The 22,265-nt window shown below is 39.7% G+C and overlaps 1 protein-coding gene across 2 annotated transcripts in view; it reads right to left on the reverse strand.

Annotated features, from left to right (window-relative positions):
- Window positions 1–22,265, reverse strand: part of SLC25A13 (solute carrier family 25 member 13) — a 204,986-nt gene that overhangs the window by 87,065 nt on the left and 95,656 nt on the right. For both annotated transcript variants that reach the window (XM_032642844.1, XM_032642845.1), the window contains exon 5: window positions 4,386–4,525. In XM_032642844.1, the coding sequence (XP_032498735.1) occupies window positions 4,386–4,525 (140 nt within the window). The remainder of the gene's footprint in view (window positions 1–4,385; window positions 4,526–22,265) is intronic.

The raw sequence follows: 22,265 nt of genomic DNA on the forward strand, positions 1-22,265 counted from the left end.
ACTGCTAAGAGACTCTAAAGTAAAAGGCCTCAGACTCTTCATCTGTAAAATGGGTCTGTTAAATAGACCTTATAGTAGTATCTGGCCCTTTAATTTTGTACTTTGGACGGCTGCTCTAACCACACTTTGAATGTTGGTTTCGGGTTTACACCTGCCATAAGGGTTTATGCTACAAACCCTTAAGGACTTTTGTTACAGAAGAGCATCCTCATAGGGTATACATTTTGTATCTGTTTGCAGTTGTGCTTTTTGAGCTGTCAGGCGAATAAACATAGGAACACGCGCCCAGACTTGTACATTATAAGTATTTCAAAAGTTGTTACCTCTGCACCTCTGAGCCTTTTGCACAAGGCCTCTTGACAAATCCTACATCCTCAGCAAACATCAGATGAATTGGGTGGCTTGCCTCATGCAAGTAACAATAACAAAAATACTTCAAAAGAGGGTAAAGAGTTCTATGTTCATATCATTTATGAACAGGAGTTCCAGCAGGCATAGAATAGGAAAATTTCTCAGAACTGTTTTCTAAATATACTGTTTTCAGTGTATTAAAATCCATTTTTCAACTAGTAACCATAAAATTAGAGCTTTGCCCTAAGAGCTGAGAGTACAGATGTGTTGGAAAGGCTTATAGACTATTTTAAAATACACACACATACACTGCAACATATAAAACTATATTCACATTCACACGTACACACCATCACTCATGCAGTTAAGTGGAGATGATAGAACCCGGCACAAAAAAGATAGCAGCAGTGGATGCAACAGTATTAAGGATGGGGTAACAGGACTGCAGCTCCACTCCCTTCTGAAATCCTTCCCTACCAAGACTCTAGAAGGGAGGCTTTGCGTCCCTGCTACTTGCTTCTACACTATCATTTAGATACAAAGTACAAACAAGACAAATTTAGCTCCAAGTATATCAAACTGATTCACCACTTTATGAATTTTATAACCAAAGCACAGAAAACAACATTCCAGCTCAGCATCCAATAGATGCCCACGACCGGCACCAACCACCTCAGACAGTACCCAGACGAACATGTGAACATGTGGAGCCCTCACAGCCACGTGGTGGCTTATAACAAACTCACACCAGCTTCCGTACAGTAAAATGTTTTTTAGGACTTCCATGGTGGCGCAGTAGTTAAGAATCCACCTGCCAATGCAGGGGACACGGGTTCAATCCCTGGTCCGGGAAGATCCCACATGCCGCAGAGCAACTAAGCCCGTGCGCCACAACTGCTGAAGCCTGCGCTCTAGAGCCCACAAGCCACAACTACTGAGCCCGCGTGCTGCAACTACTGAAGCCTGCGTGCCTAGAGCCCGTGCTCCGCAGCAAGAGAAGCCACCGCAATGAGGAGCCCACGCGCTGCGACGAAAAGTAGCCCCCCCTCACTGCAACTAGAGAAAATCCTGTGTGCAGCCACAAAGACCCAACACAGCCAAATAAATAATTAATTAAAAATAAAATAAAATATTTTTTAAATGAAGGGGAAAAAAACTGACGTTGCAGAGAATTGCACTGCTCACCAGGCACAAACACGTGCACATACATAAGCACAGGTTAACACACAAGAGTGTGAGGCTGATACCTTCCAGGCCCTTCAGTGGGATTGACCGGTGTTTTCGACAACACGCTCCTTGAGGTCACAGGCACTGTGAAGTTGACCCTACGGCTGGCTGCTCCTCTTCCTCCTCAGGTGACAGGCAAGTGGCATGCATGGTGGCAGTTCTTTCACGACCTTGGCGCCAGCCAGGGAGCTGGTGCCTGTGTTTCTGAGCCCTGCTCCACAGCAGAAAGGAGGGCACATGCTTGATAAAGCAAGAGCCCCAAACATAGGAAATTACGTTTACTTACATCCTTAAGAAGGTCCCTGCGTCCAGAAAAGAGCCCCAAAGAACAAAGTATTTGAAGTTGAGGTCTGAGGCTCTACCTTCATTCAGAAAAGACTTCAAAGAAAGCAAAGGAAGCATCTGAATGGGGGCAGTGGGACAGTGACCCCATGGTAGACACCAAAACTGGCATTTCATCGGCATTCATAGCAAGTCTATCATGACACATCCATTAATTCCTTTAACTCTGGGCCTGGAGTGGGACACAAAAGCAAAGCCCTAATTACCTACCAAGACCGTTTTAATCTAGTAAAAGTTTAGCACTTGCGTTCTGGCTACAAAGTCAAAATTGTCCCATGCCGGACACTGAGGGATGAGTGTATTCACCAGTATAGAACGGAGTCCAACACAAGTGAATGCCCCACAAGCTGCAGCTGGGAACCTAATCAGTAATCCCTGAGTCATCTCATCTTTGCCTCTGGCTTGTCCCTATCTTGAGGAAGGCCTAGAAGCAGCTGAGTGGATTACAGCTTACTCAATTCGGCATAATTGATATTTGCTTAAAGGGAAACCTGATCATCCTTACCACTGCTAACATCCCATTAAGACTAAAAGTTAATTAGGCTGTGTTCCATAAAGTCAATTGGAGGCATCTGTCTCAATAGCATTATTGTAATTATTCCTCATCAAAATGAATACCACCTCCTACTGCAGCGCGATGTCTTGTATAAACAAGAGCACAAACCTAACAACTCACGTTCCGTTCTCCACCTGAGTTATTTAAGCAGGTTTATGTTCATATAGAACTGCAAATGGGAATTCAAAGACATTAACACATTTTAAAATAAATACAAAGGCATGTTTAAGACATCTTGTTTTTTAAGTTTTCAAAGACTGGGAAAATAAAAGCAAACTACAAAGTGTGACAAATTTTAGATATCATAACGATACCAGTGAAAGTCAAAAAGAGAAGCACCTAGTAAAGTCAACCTATTACATACACTGTGCCTAAGAATGGAGACCACAAAATGCTGAGTGAACGAGCACAGGGCACGGTGCACGTGTGTCCCTGTACCCGCCACCTCCGCCCCACAGCTGTGCTTCCAACCACTCCTCAGAAGACTCCGGCAAGGTCACAGGCGCAGGAAGGATGCAGGGCCACCAAGATACCCACTGCTGATGTTACTAATAACAAAGAAGAGAAGGTGTTTAGGGTAGGCAGATCAGGGAGGGCGGGGCCAAAATAGGCAAAGGAGATGAAGAGCTATAAACCTACAGTAATAAAATAAAGAAGCCACGAGGATGTCATACACAAACATTAGGAATATGGTCAATATTGTAGTAACTCTGTATGGGGAAAGATGGTTACCAGACTTATCATGGTGAACATGTCAGAATGTATGCAAATGTCAAACCACTACACAGTACACCTAAAACTAACATAATATTGTATATCAACTACATTTCAATTTTTAAAAAAAAGAAGAAAAAGATGGTTTCCTTGGCAAATTCTTCCTCAAGACCCACAACTTAAACACAGCAAACTAATTCCCTTAAACAAGCCTTTTAAATATTATATTTAATAAAATAAAATTGTTAGAGAAACAAAACAAATGCATAAAAATCTGAAAGAAAGAGTGGTTTATCACATAGACCTACACATTATCTAGATATTGATCTCAAGTGACTAAACAATATCCGAACCAACACAGCCTTAAAATTATGCTTCAGGAGGAAAACTAAACTGTGATCATATTTTGTTATTAGCCTTCTGTTAGTATCATCAGTGGCCTAGTGAAATTATCACGAAGCAGGGAGTGAAGAGAGGAAGTCAGGAGGGACTGGGCCAGGGGCGTCCCAGAGATGTAGGTAACTCCCACAGAGCTGAACCCCGGATACGGACAGCTAGTGCTCTGAACAGTGATTCTCTAACTTGGCAACACAACAGAAGTGCCTGAAAAGCTTTAAATACCCCAAGGCCCAAGCAGTCCCTCCCTGCCCTCCATCACACACACACACACACACACACACACACACACACACACACACACACACACACACACACACACAATCTAATCTCTAGAGATGGGGGACCCAAACAACAATAGTTTTTAAAGCTCCCCAGGTGATTCCAATATGCAGTCAAGGACTAGATCCAGTGTCTTGTCTATAAAAAGGCCTCAGGTGAAATGATGCTATGGTTAGATGCTGATGATGACACCTGTCCATTTCCCAAGGGAAAACAAAATATTGGTAAGTAGTGGCGGAACCAGTCATAAGCCAAGAGTTCAGGTTCTGATTGTGTCCCTCCTGATTTATGTGACCTTTCAGCACATCACTTGATTTCCTGGGTCCTCAATGTGTATTCCATTTAAGCAGGAAGGGGTTCTGCAGAGTCTGTAAGAGTCTATTTAATCCTATAGTTTCTACATACTAATAAAGAAATACTTCCAAATAGGATGGTTTGGCCAGGGTTAGCAAATGTGCATCACGATCCTAGTTTTACTTTTTCACTCTTTTTAACTTTTTATAAGGGCTAGACCCACCAGTAAAAACTGAGTGAATTCCGCATATGTCAGGTGTCTTTTTCTTTCTTTTCCAAAGTGTAGTTGCACAAATTCTGAATCCCAGTTAAATGGAATATGTTGATGAATTGTGGTCTGTCCAAAAACTTGCTTAACGTCCTCTGAAAAGAGAAAAGAAAGGTTGATTAAAGCAAAGAAAATTGGGTTCTTCCTTATAAAACCTGTTATTAAATGGATATTGCTACTTTCTTTGTATAAAAAGTAACTCAACTTTAAAAACACAGATTATAAAATCATGGCAGAAATAGAACTGGGAGTCTCATGAAGTCAAAGTTAATAACGCCATCCAATAAAAGGAAAAAATCAAGAAGTCATACGCACACAAAAAGCCCTAAAAGGCAGTCGCAAACCAAAGTAATAAGCTAAATCTCATATCATCATCTGTTTTGTTTCAACAAATATTATTTTCTAGGCACAGGGGATATAATTCAATCTTTAGTGGCAGGAAACACACATATACATACAGAAACACATAGAACACGACACAAGTCTTAAATATAGTCCTCTTTAACAAGCTATTAAAATGTTTTTGAGGATTTAGAAATCAGTTAGATCTAAATCTTGAAGCATATATTCAACAGCACTAAGACTCTATTTAAGCTGTAAAAAGTTCCACTGTTCGTCAGGCCACACTTAAAGGTAACGGGAAGAACAGCCAACAGCCCCATCCTTTAACTTTATCCTGCATACTCTGGCTTGACAGAAGTTCTCAAATGGTCCAAATAATCCCATTTTAAGATGGGCTACCAAATGTACTGTAGTATTGATTCTTCCCCTCTTTTTAGCCTCTACCACAAAACTGTAAGAGGACTGACAGAGAACAGAAACCAACATTATGAAAAACCTTACTTTTCTAAAGCTTCACGTTTTTATTTACTAGTCTCTCCGCCTCCCAACATGAGTGTATGCTTGGAGGGTAAAGGGACACAAATTATATTAATGAATTTGTCCTGGCCTTCACATCTTTAAATATATCTACCAACCCTGCTCGCTTTTATGAGCAAACTGTGCCTGCTACCTTGTTTTTTTCCCTTTAAAAGAAGAGGTAAATTCTTTAATTCTCTAAAGGGTGCCAAAAACCTTGGCACGTGTTTCCACTGTTTCCCCCAAATTTCCTACTTTCATCTACCCTTACACTCACAAGTTTTTATTCCATGCTTTTAAAGTTTCCAGAAATTTTAAAAGTCTTGCCATGAAGAAACAGTAGTGCTGCCATCAGTATAAGATTGGGTGTGTATCTGCACGAAGAACGCAGTAAAAAATCAGAATTATGCCAGGCATAAATTTTATAAAAGATGGCAGAAAACCTCAGGCTGGCCCTGATAAGGACAATAAAATAAGAAGTTTTTAAGCATAACCCTCAATTTCTTTGAATTTATTCTGTCTTCTCCACTTTTAGGAAAAAAGAGAAAAAAAGAGAGAAAGGACATAAGAAAAATGAAGTGAATCAAGAATTGAGGATCTGAGTGGGGAGTGATGAATGAAATGAACTAAGTAGGAGGAGACTCAGCAAGTTTCTTTTTGGCTCTAAAACCTCTGAGAAGGAATTACCGAACTGAAAGTCAAATTACTTGGGTTTAAATTCTACTACTAATAGTAGCTAAAATTTCTTAGGCACTTACCATGTGCTAGGTATTATTCTAGTGGCTATATGTGATAGAATAGATATTAACCTAGATAATCTGTAGCTCCTTTCCCATTCTAAATTTCTATGCCTCTGTATGAAGCAGGCCCAGGATAGATTCAAGGAAGGCCCACAATCTTCTAATCAATCTTCTAATCAAGACCAATAAATGATCTAATGAGAAACGATGTTCAAATGACAAAGATGTGACCAAAAGAAAAAAAAACACAATTTTTTACTCTATAAAAAATGTTTATATACTATAATAAAATTTTAGAGAAATATACAAACAAAAATGACTTGGTGGCCATTTTTCTGCCAAGCTGCTGAAATAAAGATTCCTCTCTGCCCAGCATTCTGGTAAAATAACCTTTCAATGCAATAATCATGGGATAGCTGTCAAAAACGAGGTCCTTCCTTTTCTTGACCTCTCCTTCAACATCCTATAGAAAGTAACAGAAGGTGTTAACCCAATACTGGAGACATGGGTGGATGGAAGGTTAAGTAAAAGTCATAAAGAAATGATGACTCTGGAGAACAAAAAGTCCAACACTGGAAATCTTGATGAAGTTAGTGATAGAGCTGGAAAGACGGAAGTTCATGATGAAAGTTTGGTATGTTGTAATAGAAGACTTCAGAGGTGACAGGACATGAGATCTACATGCTGTGTTGCGTTTGTATGTTGAAGCCATAGCCCCTAGGACTTTAAATATGACTATATTTTGGAGACAAGTTCTTCAAAGAGATAAGTTAAAATGAGGTCGTTGCGGGGGGCGGGGTGGCCTAATGTCATATGACTGCCATGCTTATAAGAAAAGTAGATTACGATACGGACAGGCACAGAGGAAGACCATGTGAAGACACAAGGAGAAGACTGTCATTTACAAGGCAAGGACAGAGGCCTCAAAAGACACCAATCCTGCCAACACCTTGATCTTGGACTTCTCGCTTCCAGAACTGTAAGAAAATTCATTTCTGTCGTTTAAGCCACCCACTCTGTGGCACTTTGTTATGGCAACCCCAGCAAACAATTACAATGAGCAACAGGAACTCCCACAGCAGCGACGAGGAAGTTACCCAAAAAGACCCTCCGTATCTCCTGCTACCACTGTAAGCAAGATGAGAGACATTTACAAAAGCAGGCATGTTATAAAAAGGGTGTGTCAGTTGGATATTTAAATCAATTTAATGTAGTAAAAATGTGTTTTAGGCTAAATATATGCAAATTACATGTATTAATACAAAGAAAAGTAACAGAAGGTATTAACCCAATATTGGCATATAAAGCTAAGGCATTTATTATCCATTTTAATATTTATATGGTATAAAATTATAAATATATATAATAAATTTAGGTTACTCAAAACTTAGTAAATGAATTTAAAATGTGACTGACTCTAACCAACAATCTTATTTTTCCTATAATTAACTATCATTCACTGCTTACCAGAGCTCTGACTTTAATTCAAAACTGTGAACTTTGAACCTTAAGTCTAGAGCTTTCTCCACTATTCCATGAGAGCTCGTCTCTCTTATGCAAATGCCTGCCTGAAGTATTGAAATTTAGTCCCCCTGAAGTATAGAGCTATATGTCATCTCTAAAACATGTTTCAACTCTACAAACTGTCAATCCTACAGACCTGAACTACTGATGTTTTTTTTTTTTTTTTTTTTTTTTTTTAGTTAATTAATTAATTAATTTACTTTTGGCTGCGTTGGGTCTTTGTTGCTGTGCGCGGCCTTTCTCTAGTTGTGGCGAGCGGGGGCTACTCTTCATTGCAGCGCGCGGGCTTCTCATTGCGGTGGCTTCTCTTGTTGCAGAGCATGGATTCTAGGCACGCAGGCTCAGCAGCTGTGGCTCGCGGGCTCTAGAGCACAGGCTCAGTAGTTGTGGCTCACGGGCTTAGTTGCTCCGTGGCATGTGGGATCTTCCCGGACCAGGGCTCGAACCTGTGTTCCCTGCATTGGCAGGCGGATTCTTAACCACTGCGCCACCAGGGAAGCCCCTACTGATGTGTTTTTAAAAAGATATCTCTATATAGTATTGTATAGGTATGCAGATAGGTCTGCGTGAGTATACACATTAATTATACATCTTTTCTTTCTATATAGATTATTAGCACCTTCAGAACAAAGGCCATATTTTTCACATCTGCTTCTCCCCTTGTGCCTGCACAATGGTGGGCATAGAGCAACTATTCACTAAGTTGTGGCTGAACTTAAATGAGGAAGAAAAGGTTTACAATAGTGCAACAGGTTAAGGACAGTGGTATTAACCCTTTGAGGCACCACAGTTTCCACCCTACTGAAAAGCCATTTCAACAATCATTTCCTAAGATTTTAGTGAAGTGCAAAGAATTGTCAGTCTTCCTTATTAATATCTCCAGCCCCAGGCCTAGGCTGATTCAAGTGAACTAAAGAACCTGCATTTTCATTAGCCTCCTGGGTTTTTCTAATTCAAGGGTCCAGAACCTCATTTTGAAAAACGTTGTTCTAAAGATTCATAGAAGGGTTTTTAAACTCCTGACTGAAACGGACAAAAAAATATGAAAGGAAGGAGGTAGAAAAGATTCTCCAGAAGACCTAATGTCATGCAGTAAGTGTACACACAGGCAGGCCACTTGTAGACCCAAGGGGACATGCAAGTTGTACAATCCAGTGACTGACATTCACTTCATGGCCTATGTGACCAGTGCTCCCTGGAGTTGGACAGTTTACAAACTACACAACCCTGAGAATGAGGTCCATTTTCAGTTCTCAGCTGTTCTAACACACTGGCCACTGTAAGAACGTCAGTCCTTAGTTAACCAGCACAGCTGGGAGCACTGTATTAGGTCCTGCGGGAAGTAGGAGGGCAGGAGAAGACACGGTGCTGAATCCAAGTCTAATCCACAAGAAACAACTAAACAACACATCCAAACAGTATACTGGATTAAGTGCTAAACAGCAACAGTTCCTCTTGGCAAGGAAACACAAGTTTAAGGAAGGATGCATTTACAACAGTGGGAGAAAAAAAAGCTTTCTGGAGAAGGTAAAACTTGATCTGAGTCCTAAAGGCTGTGGAGGATTTATTCAGATGAACCTGTGAGGGAGTTTTTCAGTAAAGAGCAACAGCACGAAGAAGGGCTCATTTCTTTTGAAGTGAATTAAGGGTCCAATCAAAACATATTGGACCAAAGCCACTGAGACAGGACAGATCCTGGTCTAGGCACTTACAGATGTTGGCATCACCTGCCAGCAGCAAATATTATTTTCAAACCCTAAGGACTTGATGCTACATTTGTGGTGAAGAAAAGGTTGCTACGGGAAGAACAGTTGGTCATGGAATTCTGCAGAAAAATAAGACCTGGAGTTTTTTACCACTTGATACAATCTCTACAAAATTTATTTTTCACTCTCTTAACTTACCTAACAGAGGCTTGTATACTCAAATATCATAAGATTACCAAGTCATTCTAACTGGACAAACCAAATGATATGAGCATTATTACTGATAAAGAGGAAAACTACCAATATTTCTATAGTCATTTTCAAGGCTAATCAACTCTTTTAAGAAATTAAAATATTAAATTTTGTCATTCTGGAAATCTCACATTTTTTCTCTGAAAATATTTTATAGATTCTTAAGTCTGAATACTTCATCCTGCTGCAAGAAATCATTCGGGGGCACTGATTTTCTGAAATGCTTGGCCTCAACATTTTCTTGTACATTCATGAAAACAAACATCTCTAAGCCCAGTAGTCACAATGGGTTCTGGAATTTCCCCCCTCACTTTGGAAGACACTGTAATATCATCTCAGGTTAATATTCTCTTCTCCTTTTAGGAGGCTCAAATAGCTTTCTCACTTAACATTTGATTGTTTTAAGATTTCTCCATGCCTTGGTGAGACAATGAGAGGTAAGAGTACTCCTTCCATCATATAGTTGGAAAATCAGAAACTAAAAACCAAAGTGATTTTCAAAACTGCTCTGTACTCTCACTTTCATGTAAAATTCCACGAGCTTTATCATAAAAGACTCTAGGAGTCCATCTTAGGGTCATCCTATCACTAAATCTTTACCATTCCCTGAGCTTTTCAAACCTAACTTCCTAACTTGCAGTCCTGGAGAGGAAAGAGAAAAATGTTTTACGCTTTTTGGTCCCTTGGTTCCGTGAAATAAACAAATTAATAAACAAATAAATACGACTATAATTCATAACGCACCTGCTGATGGCTTTCAAATAAGCATCACTTGGCAGATTACTAACTTAACTTAAAAAAATTAGAAGGTCTCTCCTAGTCTAAAGCACAAGGTCTTAAAATCTTACCCCCAGGTTGAGGTCATGTAGGCAAAGAAGCAAAACTGAATTAGCAATGAAATATAAATGAAGCACTAGATATAGATTTTGGATATTTAAAATCATAGTTTTCTTAGCTCAGCCACTCCTCCTGAAAGTAAACACAAATTAGAGTGCTTATCTCAAAGTATAATCATTGTTATTTCAATATGTGCCAAACAAACTATGTTTGGAAGGTCTATAGTTCCCATAATATCACCAAATAATGCTGATAGTATTTAAAGCAAGACTTCACCAAATAAGCTCAAAGAGCCTTTGGGTTTATTTCTGGGGACTTTGCTTTCTCCACAAATGTTTCTAGCCTGAAAGTCTGCTGCACTTTTTTTTAAGATTATAAAAAGATAATTACAAAGTGGTAATCGTTTCTTACCTAAATATAACCTCAAAAAGTCAACTGATTTCCCCCAATAAGTTTCCCAGGCTACACAGTATGGTTGTAGTGGAAAGAGTTGTGATTTTTAAAAGCTGGGTCATAGATGACATGATCTTGTGTATTCAAGGTCCTAAGGAATCCACGTAAAAACCATTAGAATTACTAAGTCCAGCACTGTTGAAGGATACAAGATCAATATACAAAAATCAACTCTATCTCTATACACTAGAAGTAAGCAACCCAAAAATGAAATTAAGAAAGCAATTCAATTTACAACAGCCTCAAAAAGAATAAAATACTTAGGAAAAAATTTAACAGAATACATGCAAAACCTGTACTCTAAAAACTATAAAACACTGTTGAAAGAAATTAAAGATGATATAAATAAATGCAAAGACATTCCATGTTCATAGATGGGAGGTCTTAATACTGTTAAGATGGTAATACTCCCCAAAATGATACACAGATTCAGTGTAATCCCTATCAAAATTCCAGCTGGTGTCTTTGCAGAAATTGACAAGCAGACGTTAAAATTCATATGGAAATTCTAGGGACCCAGAATAACCAAACCAATCTTGAGAAAGAAGAAAAAAGTTGTATTTCAAATTTACCTCAAAGCTACAGTAATCAAGACTGTGTGGTACTGGCATAAAGACAGACATATAAGACAAATGGAATAGAACTGAGAGTCAAGAAATAAATCCTTACATTTATGGTCAGTTAATTTTCAACAAGGGTGACAATTCAATAGGGAAAGATTAGTCTTTTCAACAAATGGTGCTGGGACAACCATGCAAAAGAAGTAAGGTGGGACCCAAACTCACACCATATACAAAAACTAACTTAAAAATGGAGCAAAGATCTAAATATAAGAGCTAAAACTGTGAAGCTTTTAAAGGAAAACGTAGGCATAAATCTTTACGACTCTGGATTGGAAAATAGTTTCTTAGATATAGTATCAAAAAACACAAGCAGGGGCTTCCCTGGTGGCACAGTGGTTGAGAGTCCACCTGTCGATGCAGGGGACACAGGTTCATGCCCCGGTCCGGGAAGATCCCACATGCTGCGGAGTGGCTGGGCCCGTGAGCCATGGCTGCTGAGCCTGTGCATCCGGAGCCTGTGCTCCGCAACGGGAGAGGCCACAACAGTGAGAGGCCCGCGTACCACAAAAACAAAAAAAAAAACCCCCAAAACCCCAAAAACACAAGCAACCAAGGACAATAATATATAAATTGGACATCTTCAAAATTGAAAACTTTTGTACTCCAAAGGATACCATCAACAAAGTGAAAAGACAGACTACAGAATGGGAGAAAAGTTTTGCAAATCACATATCTGATAAAGAACTCTAGAATATATAAAGAACTCTTGCAACTCAAAAATAAAAAGACAATTCATCTAATTTCTAAAATGGGCAAAGGATTTGAACAGACATTTTTCCAAAGACAAAATGGCCAATAAGCACATGACAAGATGTTCCAATCATTAGCCTTTAAGGAAATGTAAATCAAACGAGGTATCACAATGAGATACCACTTTACCCCCACAAGTAGCAAGTGTTGGTGAGGATGTGAAGAAATCTGAAACCCTCATACACTGCTTGTGGGAATGTAAAAATGGCGCAGTCACTTTGGAAGAGTTTGGTAGTTCTTCAAAAAGTTAAACATAGTTACCACGTGACCCAGCAATTCCACTCCTAGGTATATATCCAAGAGAAGTGAAGACATATGATCACATAAAAACTTGTACACAAATGTTCATAGCAGCATTATTCACAATAGCCAAAAAGTGGAAACAACCAGAATATCCATTAACTGAAGGATGGATAAACAACATGTGGTATATCTATAACAATGTGACCTCCTCAATAAAAGGAATACAGTACTATTACATGCTACAACATGGATGAGCCTTGAAAACATTATACTAAGAAGCTAGTCATGAAAGACCACATGTTGTATGATTCCATGTATATGAAATGTCCAGAATAGACAAATCCAGAGAGACAGAAAGTAGATTAGTGGTTACTTAGGACTGGAGGGGCTAGGGGAAAATGGGATTGGGGAGTGAGGATTGCTAAGGTACGGGGTTTCTTGGGGTGATGAAAATATTCTAAAACTGATGATGGTTACACAAATATGTGAACAGACGAAAAAACACTGCATCATACACTTTAAATGGGTGCATTATATCTAAATAAAGCTGTGTTTAAAAAAAAAAACCTGGAACCCTCAAATCTGCTTCCTACTAATGAGTGAAATTAGGCAAATTACTTACTCTGACTCCATTCTCTCAATGTGTTAAATGGGAGTAAAATAACTCGAGGGTTGTAGCCAAGTGTGCCCAGTACAATGTTCTAAACATAGCAGGTGACCATTAAAATGGTAAAATTCCAAAATCTAAAGTCTTAATTATAATGAAGATTGTTATCTGGGCACCAAATATTTACAAAAGATACAAAAAAAAAATCAGGCAATAATTTTCTGCAATAATTTTCCTCAAATACTTAAAATCATCCTCTTTTAGCTCATATATTAAAATTTTGAATGAAAAGTGATAAAAAAAACCAAGTAATTTTCCATTATGTTTCTGAAAGTATGAAATTAAGAAAGATTAAGAACCACCACTCTTCACTTTGAAGATCTTTCAGATACTAGAAATATTTAATTGGCAAATTACTTGCACATGCCATTAAGTGGTTAGACTGAATTTGTTTTTACAAATTCTATGGCCTCTTATTCCTTAACCTCTACCACACTATAATCTGAAATCATCGAGGTCTTCACTTATGCAAATTTTTACTTTCTATGTTTTTGTTTCCATACAGAATAACTAAGTTAATGCACTTTAATTTCCAAAAGATTCACTCTTTGAAGCTGCAAATCAAGGAAAACAAGTTTCCCATTAAAATAAAAAAGGTTCATCAAGATACATTATTTCAAACACTGAACCACAATCTCTCTCTCATGGATCCTAAAAATTTCATTAATACAATAAACACAAAAAGGATGTTTCAGTTAAACCTGAAAGTAATCCATCCCTCTCAGAGGCAAAGGGAGAGTTGCTGAACAGTGCCCTTTATTTCTCAGCAGCTTCACTGGGGTGCTTTTTCTAATGTGTGCTAAATCCTCAAAGAAAGTTGTGGTTTCGTTCGAAGGGAAATAATATTTCACCCTGCTGATATGGTTAACAACAGCTTATACGGCCATCGTCTTTTAAGCAGGGAGCACAAGACAAATTGTTGAATTCGGAAGTTAAATAGCATAATGGAGTAAGTGGATACAGACCTATCTCTACTGCCACATGGGCCAATATCAAGGTTTGCCATTTCAAACCCTTTTGACAAGTGCCTTTTTCTATTAATCACAGTTAAGGGTCTGAAGAGGAAAGAAGTATTCTGGCTACAATTCAGACTTGCTCAAGGAAGTTCTAGGGGGAAAATGGGTGCCATTAAAACAGAGTAAGTACAGAATAAGTACTTCACACACTCAGCTCTTCTCATTAAATTGAGATCTCTATAAGCCCCTGTAAACTTTGTATTATTATTACTATCATTCTGAACATGCGGGTACAGTGGTGATAAGTATCTTTCAAAAACTGAGCACACAGGCAGACACAGCGCTTGCGTACACACACACAGTCAAGCTGAGCTGAATATTATTTCGAAGTCATATATGGTGTTGGTACATGTAGAAATTAGGGCTAACTTAAACCTCTTCCAGTTCTGTACGTAGAGAGGGATGGGACTACCCTGATATGAGGTCACGTGGCATTCTAGAACAGAATATCACCCATCTAGTAGTGCTGGAAGACAAAGTTGTGGTTCCTACGATACCAGTCACCATCCCCTCTCTGTGCCTGTTTCCACATCCATGAAATAAAGCCATAAATGACACCAGCCGTTGTTCAGCTGCAGTGTGAAACGCGTTCCCTTGGAGAGCTTGTTCAAAACACATTCCCAAGCCCCATGCCCAAATACTCTGATTCAGCAGATTTGCGATGGAGCCAGGGAGCCTGCAGTTGTCATGAACACCCCCCGACGTTATTACAGCGAGAACTCGTGCTCTGCCTTATTGATAAGAATCCTTCCTATTCTAAAGCCTAATGGATCTATAAATCCTCAAGATTAATTCACTATGTAAGTCATCATAGTGAATGCTGGTTAACAATGAAAAATGTTACAGGCTGGCAGCTACTTAGCATTCGATATTAATCTTCTATCACAGACACTATCTAAATCAAACAGCAAGAGAGGCCAACTGAGATGTTTTCAATTTATCTGCCAGAAAAAAGTTATTTTCAATTGGACAGAATAAATCATTAGCAGTCTTTCATAAAATCAAAAGTAGGTCAGGGCTTCCCTGGTGGCACAGTGGTTGAGAGTCCGCCTGCCGATGCAGGGGACGTGGATTCGTGCCCCAGTCCGGGAAGATCCCACATGCCGTGGAGCGGCTGAGCCCGTGAGCCATGGCCGCTGAGCCTGCGCGTCCGGAGCCTGTGCTCCGCAATGGGAGAGGCCACAGCAGTGAGAGGCCCGCGTACCACAAAAAAACAAAACAAACACACAAAAAAAGTAGGTCAGTTAAAATGGTGTTTGGAGGTATACAGCAGACTGCGGTCACTGTGCAGATGTGTAAGCTTGCTTTAATCGTCTGCTGTGTTAATTATTGTTAACTTTCCTTACCACTCGAGAGGAACACACCAAAAGACTCCCACTCTTTGAAAATTTTAAAGCAGTACAAAGAATCCTAATTCATTCCCTAAATGCAAGTATAATATCTCTATTGTTTAAAACACCAATTTCCTAAGCTAGTTTCCTTAGACGGATGTTATCAAAAATAATTTTCTTGCAAAAGCATTAACATACATTTAACCCTACTTAAATGCTCAAGAGCAAATGTACTACAAATGTACACCCACAGTGATCCCTTATTAGTATAAAACTGTTTTATTTCAATTAAAATGTCTAACTATCCACCCCCAACATATACCTAAACTGTAATTTTCTCTGAGAACTTCCAATACATTCTTGATTTTGTTTCCTTTATCAACCTATCAGAGCAAAAACAGCCTTGCAACTGTTGGAAGAAATCAGTCATTAGCAGCAAGATTACAGCAAATTTTCCAATTTAGAAAAACTATATTTTTATCTCCTCTTATACTGAAAGAATAATGGTATACTTTTACTATTTTTAAGTGAGCAGTACAGTTTAAAATAGTCAAATTTTCCCAGTGCTCCAAGTTTTAGGATTTACCGTTAGCTTTCTGTTCTCCACACCTTCTTCACCTTCTTTCCTATTCACAAATTCTCTTCTCCCTTCATCTTACACACACACACACACACACACACACACACACACACACACACACACACACACACCCCCCAGGGGCAGACGTCCCCCGATTCGACCTCTCCATACCGACAGTCTTCTAAAGAACGTTTAACCTTCAGGCGGTTATTCACTAAGGAGTGGCTTCACATGGCTATTGTGATTTTCTCTCCAATTGACATTCCTCCACCTTCTCAACAGGCCTCTTCCCCCCCACAACCCCCCGCTCCCTATTTTTAAAATGGGGTGATGAAGTAGCAAAAAGTACAATATTTTAGCCATTTGAGCATAGATGATTCTCAAATTATCCCACCAACTGGAAGTGCTCTCTGATACCACTATCTTTCAAAATTGAAGCCATTATGGTCAATCGTGCAAATCCGTATTTAGCTTTTCGTAAGTAGTAGATTTTTGACCCAATGAACTGGAACAGCTTCTGCACAGTCTCTAGGATCTCATACAAGACACTCGGTCCCTGGGCACACCGCAGTCCTCATCAATGTTGAGGTTATTTCCTCTCAAAACTCACACTGCTCTTACTCAATATTCTCATTCTCTATTGGAATGTGTCTTAAGAAAATATACGTGGGTCCCCCCCAAAATATGAAATAAAATCTACTATCGGGCAATAACGTCCTCTCACCAAAATAACCTGTTGTTTTTGTGAAACATCAAAATCAGAATGAATATTAACAAAGAACTTTGCTCAAATTGGTCCTTCTGACTCTCAGAACCATTTTCCCCTCAGTTATCGTTTTGAATATTTCATTTTCCAAGTGTCTTTAAAAAGGTATTAATAAATGACCTTCTTCGTAGTGAGCTTTCAAAAATTATGGCTAAAGTTTTGTCCTCTTCTACTCCAATACCTGCATTCCTCTAGTTTTTTACATTTATTATTAAATTTGAGTGTCTACCTTCAAAACTTATCTGCGTACTTTTAGCTCTCCTCATTTTCTGCAACTTGAATCAGAATGACTGAAGCGGGTTGTTTCCACATAGTTCCTTGTGTCATCTAGCCTGTCCGTTTTCCCAGAGCATTCCAATTCACTTTCATCACAGCAGGTGTTCCTGCACAAAATCCAGCTGTGAACCCAGGAAGGGCCCCTCCAAACACCAACATACACGTCAAAGAATTAACTAGAGAAGGACATTAGAAATCGCTTCATTAGTTCTGTGGATTCTGTTTACGTCCCACATACAAAAGAAAGGTAGGTTCTGTTCAAATAGTTTGACAAAGTTAATTTACATTTTCTGCAGGACTTCTCAGAGCCTTCGTAGACTAACACTTTGGGGCCTTATGACTGTCTAATAGGAGAATCCTCTCTCACACAACGTTAACAGGAGACACCACTTTAAAGCACCCAAACTCACAATATCACTCAATAGTTAAGATTAAAGGACAAGAGCCCACAGCAGCTTATAATACAAAATCAATACTGTGCTCGTTTCTTTTGGATTCCAGGCCAACTGACAGAGCTGAAGGAGCAAGGCAGCCAACTCTCCCAGTGTAGCTCAGGACAAAGACTATTTTACAATTGAAGTTTTTAAACAACAATGCTAGAAAAGTATTAAATAAGATATATGTCTACTCGTTCAGCTGTCCCTCTTCAAAAAGCAGTTCCTACCCTTTGGCAGGACTCCTTTCAGACTTGCTAAAGGCAAATGTTCATTTAGACAAAACACAACTAACAACTGTGGCCATTCATGGACTTCCTAACACTTATCTAGAACCAGAGAGTTGAGAATCCCTGTTGCTAAAGGTCAATGAAAAATTGCAGGCGGACACACACACACACCCCCCACCACCACCACAATAATGACACTGGGGGCTTATGTTCACATACTAAGAATGGAAGCTTTACAACTGCATATAAAACATTTCATGACATTTTGTTCAAGAGTAATGAAAAAGATAAGTCAAATGAAAAGAAAAACATGTGACGGCATTAAGCAAACAAAAATTTTATATTTCAACTTGAGGAAGTATTCTGGTATACAACATACTCTGAATGTTCAGAAGGTCAATTGTGACTTACACTAGACGAAGGTAAGATTCAGGTCCTCCACTACTATTGAGTTAGGCTATTACTGGCGCCTACTGCAGATACAACTACTGAAGAAATATTCATAAATAGGAATAGTTAATGTTAAATTAGCATCATGAGAAAGACAATCACTGGTGGGTGCACTAAATATATCAGATTAACAGTTTCACTAAATACACACACACACACGCTTTCTTAAAATTCCTAACAATAATGCTTTGCTTTCCCAGCATCAACAAATAAGAAACTTGGGAAAATGGAAGTGTTGGAAAACCACCCTGTACCAACTTGCTCAGAGGGCAGGTAAGTCCTTTCAAACCCTGACTTTCAGTTCTTCCACTCACAAAATGGGAGTGATCATCCATTTGCCTGTTTCACAGCGGTATGGGAAGCTTACACAAGGATCACAGACATGTCTGCCTCTGGCTTTGCCCCACTCCAACCAATGTAACAAAACCCACCTTTTCCAAGCATCATTCGGATCCCGTCCCTGTCCTCTCAACAACCCCGCAGGACTCCCAATTGCCTCTCCTATCAAATTAAAACTCCTGCTTAGAGGGCTTTGGTGGGTGCACCATCACATGGGGCCCTGGCTCCCAGCACCCACCTTTCAATCAAGGGTCTCCTCTACTATCCGCAATCTGCACAAAGGCCAACTCTCCTTCCCCTCCCACCACTCTGTAATTCCCCCTCCACTCAAAATTCTGCTCACATCAAAAGATAAAGCCTCCTGGGTAAAGCTCACAACAAGTGCATTTCAACAAATTCCTTGGACGTCTCTGTAACCAAGGCAAATTTCTACATGTACTGAGAACTCTAATCCAGGTACATTCTTTCTTATAATTACTTTCCAGTACGGTCATATAAACAAAATCTTAATTCATTCGTGCATTGTTCTTTACTTCTTCATGAAAAATTATTAAATCCCTCTAATGTCTGATAAAAAGACTGGAACCACGAAGGATAAATCCACACCTATCTAGATTACAAAGGCAGGCCGTCCTCACAGAGCACAGCCATCACCAGAGGGAGGCAGTGTGGAACAGTGAGTAACGCTTGGCTGTCCTCTGGCTACTACCTTGGCTCCACCACAGGCAACTCCAGGACCACAGACAAGTTACTTAACCTCCCCAAGGCCATTTCCTCATAAGAAAAATGAGAATTATAATAGTACAGACCTCCTAGGTTCTGAGGGTTAAATAATCAATTACATATAAAGCACTTAGCTCAGGGTGAGTTCAGTAGTAAGTGATCAATAAACTTCAAGATTAAAATGACAGCTATATCCCTTCTCTCAAGAGATCATGTAAAACCACATGTCATTGGAACAGAACAAACTCAGTAGCTACTACTGGGTCCCTCTTCTTTCCTTTGAGCTCCTTTTTACTACAGTCCATCAGGAGCCAAGTCATATAGGATTCACCCTCTGGAATGGCCCTGGTGGGGTCCAGTCCAGGCCTGCATTACCCCTGCCTAGACTGTCGAAGCACCTCTCAAGTGACCATCACCTCCAGACACTCTAGCTCCATCTCCTCCTGCAATACACAGCCTGTATCACGTCATCTTGGTGCACAGACTCTTCCAGGTCTGCTTGGATAGCTTCTATCCCTCCTCTCTACCTAGCCTGCTTTACCTTGTAGATAGAGAATATATAGTATGATGTCATGCTCTATTTGTTTACTGTCTCTCTCCCTAAAACATCTGATCAGGACTTTTTAGTCTTGCCACTGCTGTATCTCCAGTCCTACAACATAGTAAGCATTCAATAGACACCCCTATCTTTCCTTATTCTTCTAACTCACTCATCCAGTTAAATGGCTTCAAACACTATCTATTTGCTGATAACTACCAAATTTCTATCTCCCAAATTCCACACTCAGATATCTAAGTGCCTATTTGACATCTTCACTTAAATATCTAAAGGCATCAAACTAGCACATCCAAAAGTGAGCTCCTCTTCTTTCCCCCACCATCCCCAAGCCTTCAGTCCTCCAAGTTATCAGTTGATAACTCCACCCTTCCAGTTGATCTGGCCAGAGTTTAGAATCTTTCTTGCCTCTTTTCTCCTTCACAGGCCACGTCCAACCTATCAGAGAACCCTACTGATTCTCTCTTCAATATATCCCTAATCTCACTCCCACCCAAGCCACCAGGATGCCTCATTTGAATTATTGCAATAGCTTCCTAACTGTTCTCTCTCTTCCTGCTCTTGCCCTTCTATAGTTTATTCTCAACCAACAGCCAGAATGATGCTGTTAAAATATAAACCAGATCATGACAATCTCCTGCTAAAAAAAACAAAAACAAAAAACTCTGCAATGGTTTCCCAGTTCACTTACCATCAAAGTCAAGTCCTAACCTTGGCCTACAGGGCCTTCCTTGATCAGATCCATTACTTCTCTGAGTTCCTCTCCTACCAGGACCCCCTACCTCACTCAATTCTCATGAGTCCTCCTTGCTGTTCCTCAAATGTGCCAAGAACACTCCAGTCTGCCAACCTGGGCAAAGGCCATTCCTTTCACCTGGGACAGTCTCTTCCCCTCCTTCTTCCTTATTCTATATGATCAATTGCCTTAGACTTCTTTCAAATTTGTGTTCAAAAGTCACTTTCTCAATGAAGCTAACCAAACCATATTAGACACAAAGAAGAGAACCTTCTTTGTTTCATAGCTCATTGCAAATATCCAAATATCACCACAGCCTACCCATTCTACTAAGTGTCTTAATCCCTAGTCTTATCATCAACTTGTGTATGCTCCTGTTAATACTCTGGTGGAAGGGTCAGCAAACTATGTTCCACTGGCCACCAGCTGTCTTTGCAAATTAAGTTTTATTGGAACATAGCCACATGCACCCATAGGAACAGCAGAGTTGAGTAGTTGTGACAGAGATCCTATGGCCCACAAAGCCCAAAATATTTACTCTTTGGCGCTTTACAGAAGAACTTTGCTGTCCCTGATCTAGAGCCCGTGCTCCACAACAAGAGAAGCCAACTCAACTACAAGCCCGCGCACCTCAACGAAGAGTAGCCCCCGCTTGCCGCAACTAGAGAAAGCCCGCACGCAGCAACGAAGACCCAACACAGCCAAAAATATAAAAATAATTTTTTTTTAAAAAAGCACTACCAATAAAAGAAAATGCTGGTAATTTGTACTACATTAAAATTAAGAACTTACGTTCCTCAGGACTCCATGAAGTGGAGTAAAAGTGCAAGTCACAGAGTAAAAACATCTGGAAATATACAACCCACAAAGCCCTTGTATCTAGAAAACAGACACATAGTAAAAAAAGGATACTCAAGTGGTCAATAAACAGTTTTTAAAAAGTTGTACAACCCATAAGTAATGAGAAAAATGCAAATTAAAGTCACAGTGTGAGATATCACTAAAATGAAAGTAACTGATAACAGCAAGTGTTTGCAAAGAAGTAGAATAACTAGAACTCTCATACACTGATGGTATGAATGTAAACTGGTACAACCACTTCGGAGAACTGTTTGGTAAGATCTACTGAAAGCTAAATGTATACATTTTCCAAGACCCAGCAATTCTTTTTTTTCTTCATTTATTTTATTTATTTTTGGCTGTGTTGGGTCTTCGTTGCTGCGCGTGGGCTTTCTCTAGTTGCTGCGAGTGGGGGCCGCTCTTTGTTGCGGTGCACGGGCTTCTCATTGCAGTGGCTTCTCTTGTTGTGGAGCACGGGCTCTAGGCATGTGGGCTTCAGTAGTTGCAGCACACTGGCTCAGCAGTTGTGGCTCGCGGGCTCTAGAGCGCAGTCTCAGTAGTTGTGGCACACGGGCTTAGTTGCTCCGCAGCATGTGGGATGTTCCTGGCCCAGGGCTCGAACCCATGTCCCCTGCATTGGCAGGTGGATCCTTAACCACTGCACCACCAGGGAAGCTCTCTACGACCCAGCAATTCTACTCCTAGAAATGCCTACACATATGCACACCCCAAAATACATAAAAGAATGTTCAAAGCATATTTGTAGCAATCAAAACTGGAAATGTGCAAGTGTCTATCAACTGTAGAATGAGTAAACGTATTAGGGTAAAGTTATACAATGGAATACTACACAGCAAAGAAAAAGAACAAAATAAAAATACACATAGCAAAAACATGGATGAATC

This window comes from Phocoena sinus, chromosome 9 (assembly GCF_008692025.1).
Source record: "Phocoena sinus isolate mPhoSin1 chromosome 9, mPhoSin1.pri, whole genome shotgun sequence".
Lineage (NCBI taxonomy): Eukaryota > Metazoa > Chordata > Mammalia > Artiodactyla > Phocoenidae > Phocoena > Phocoena sinus.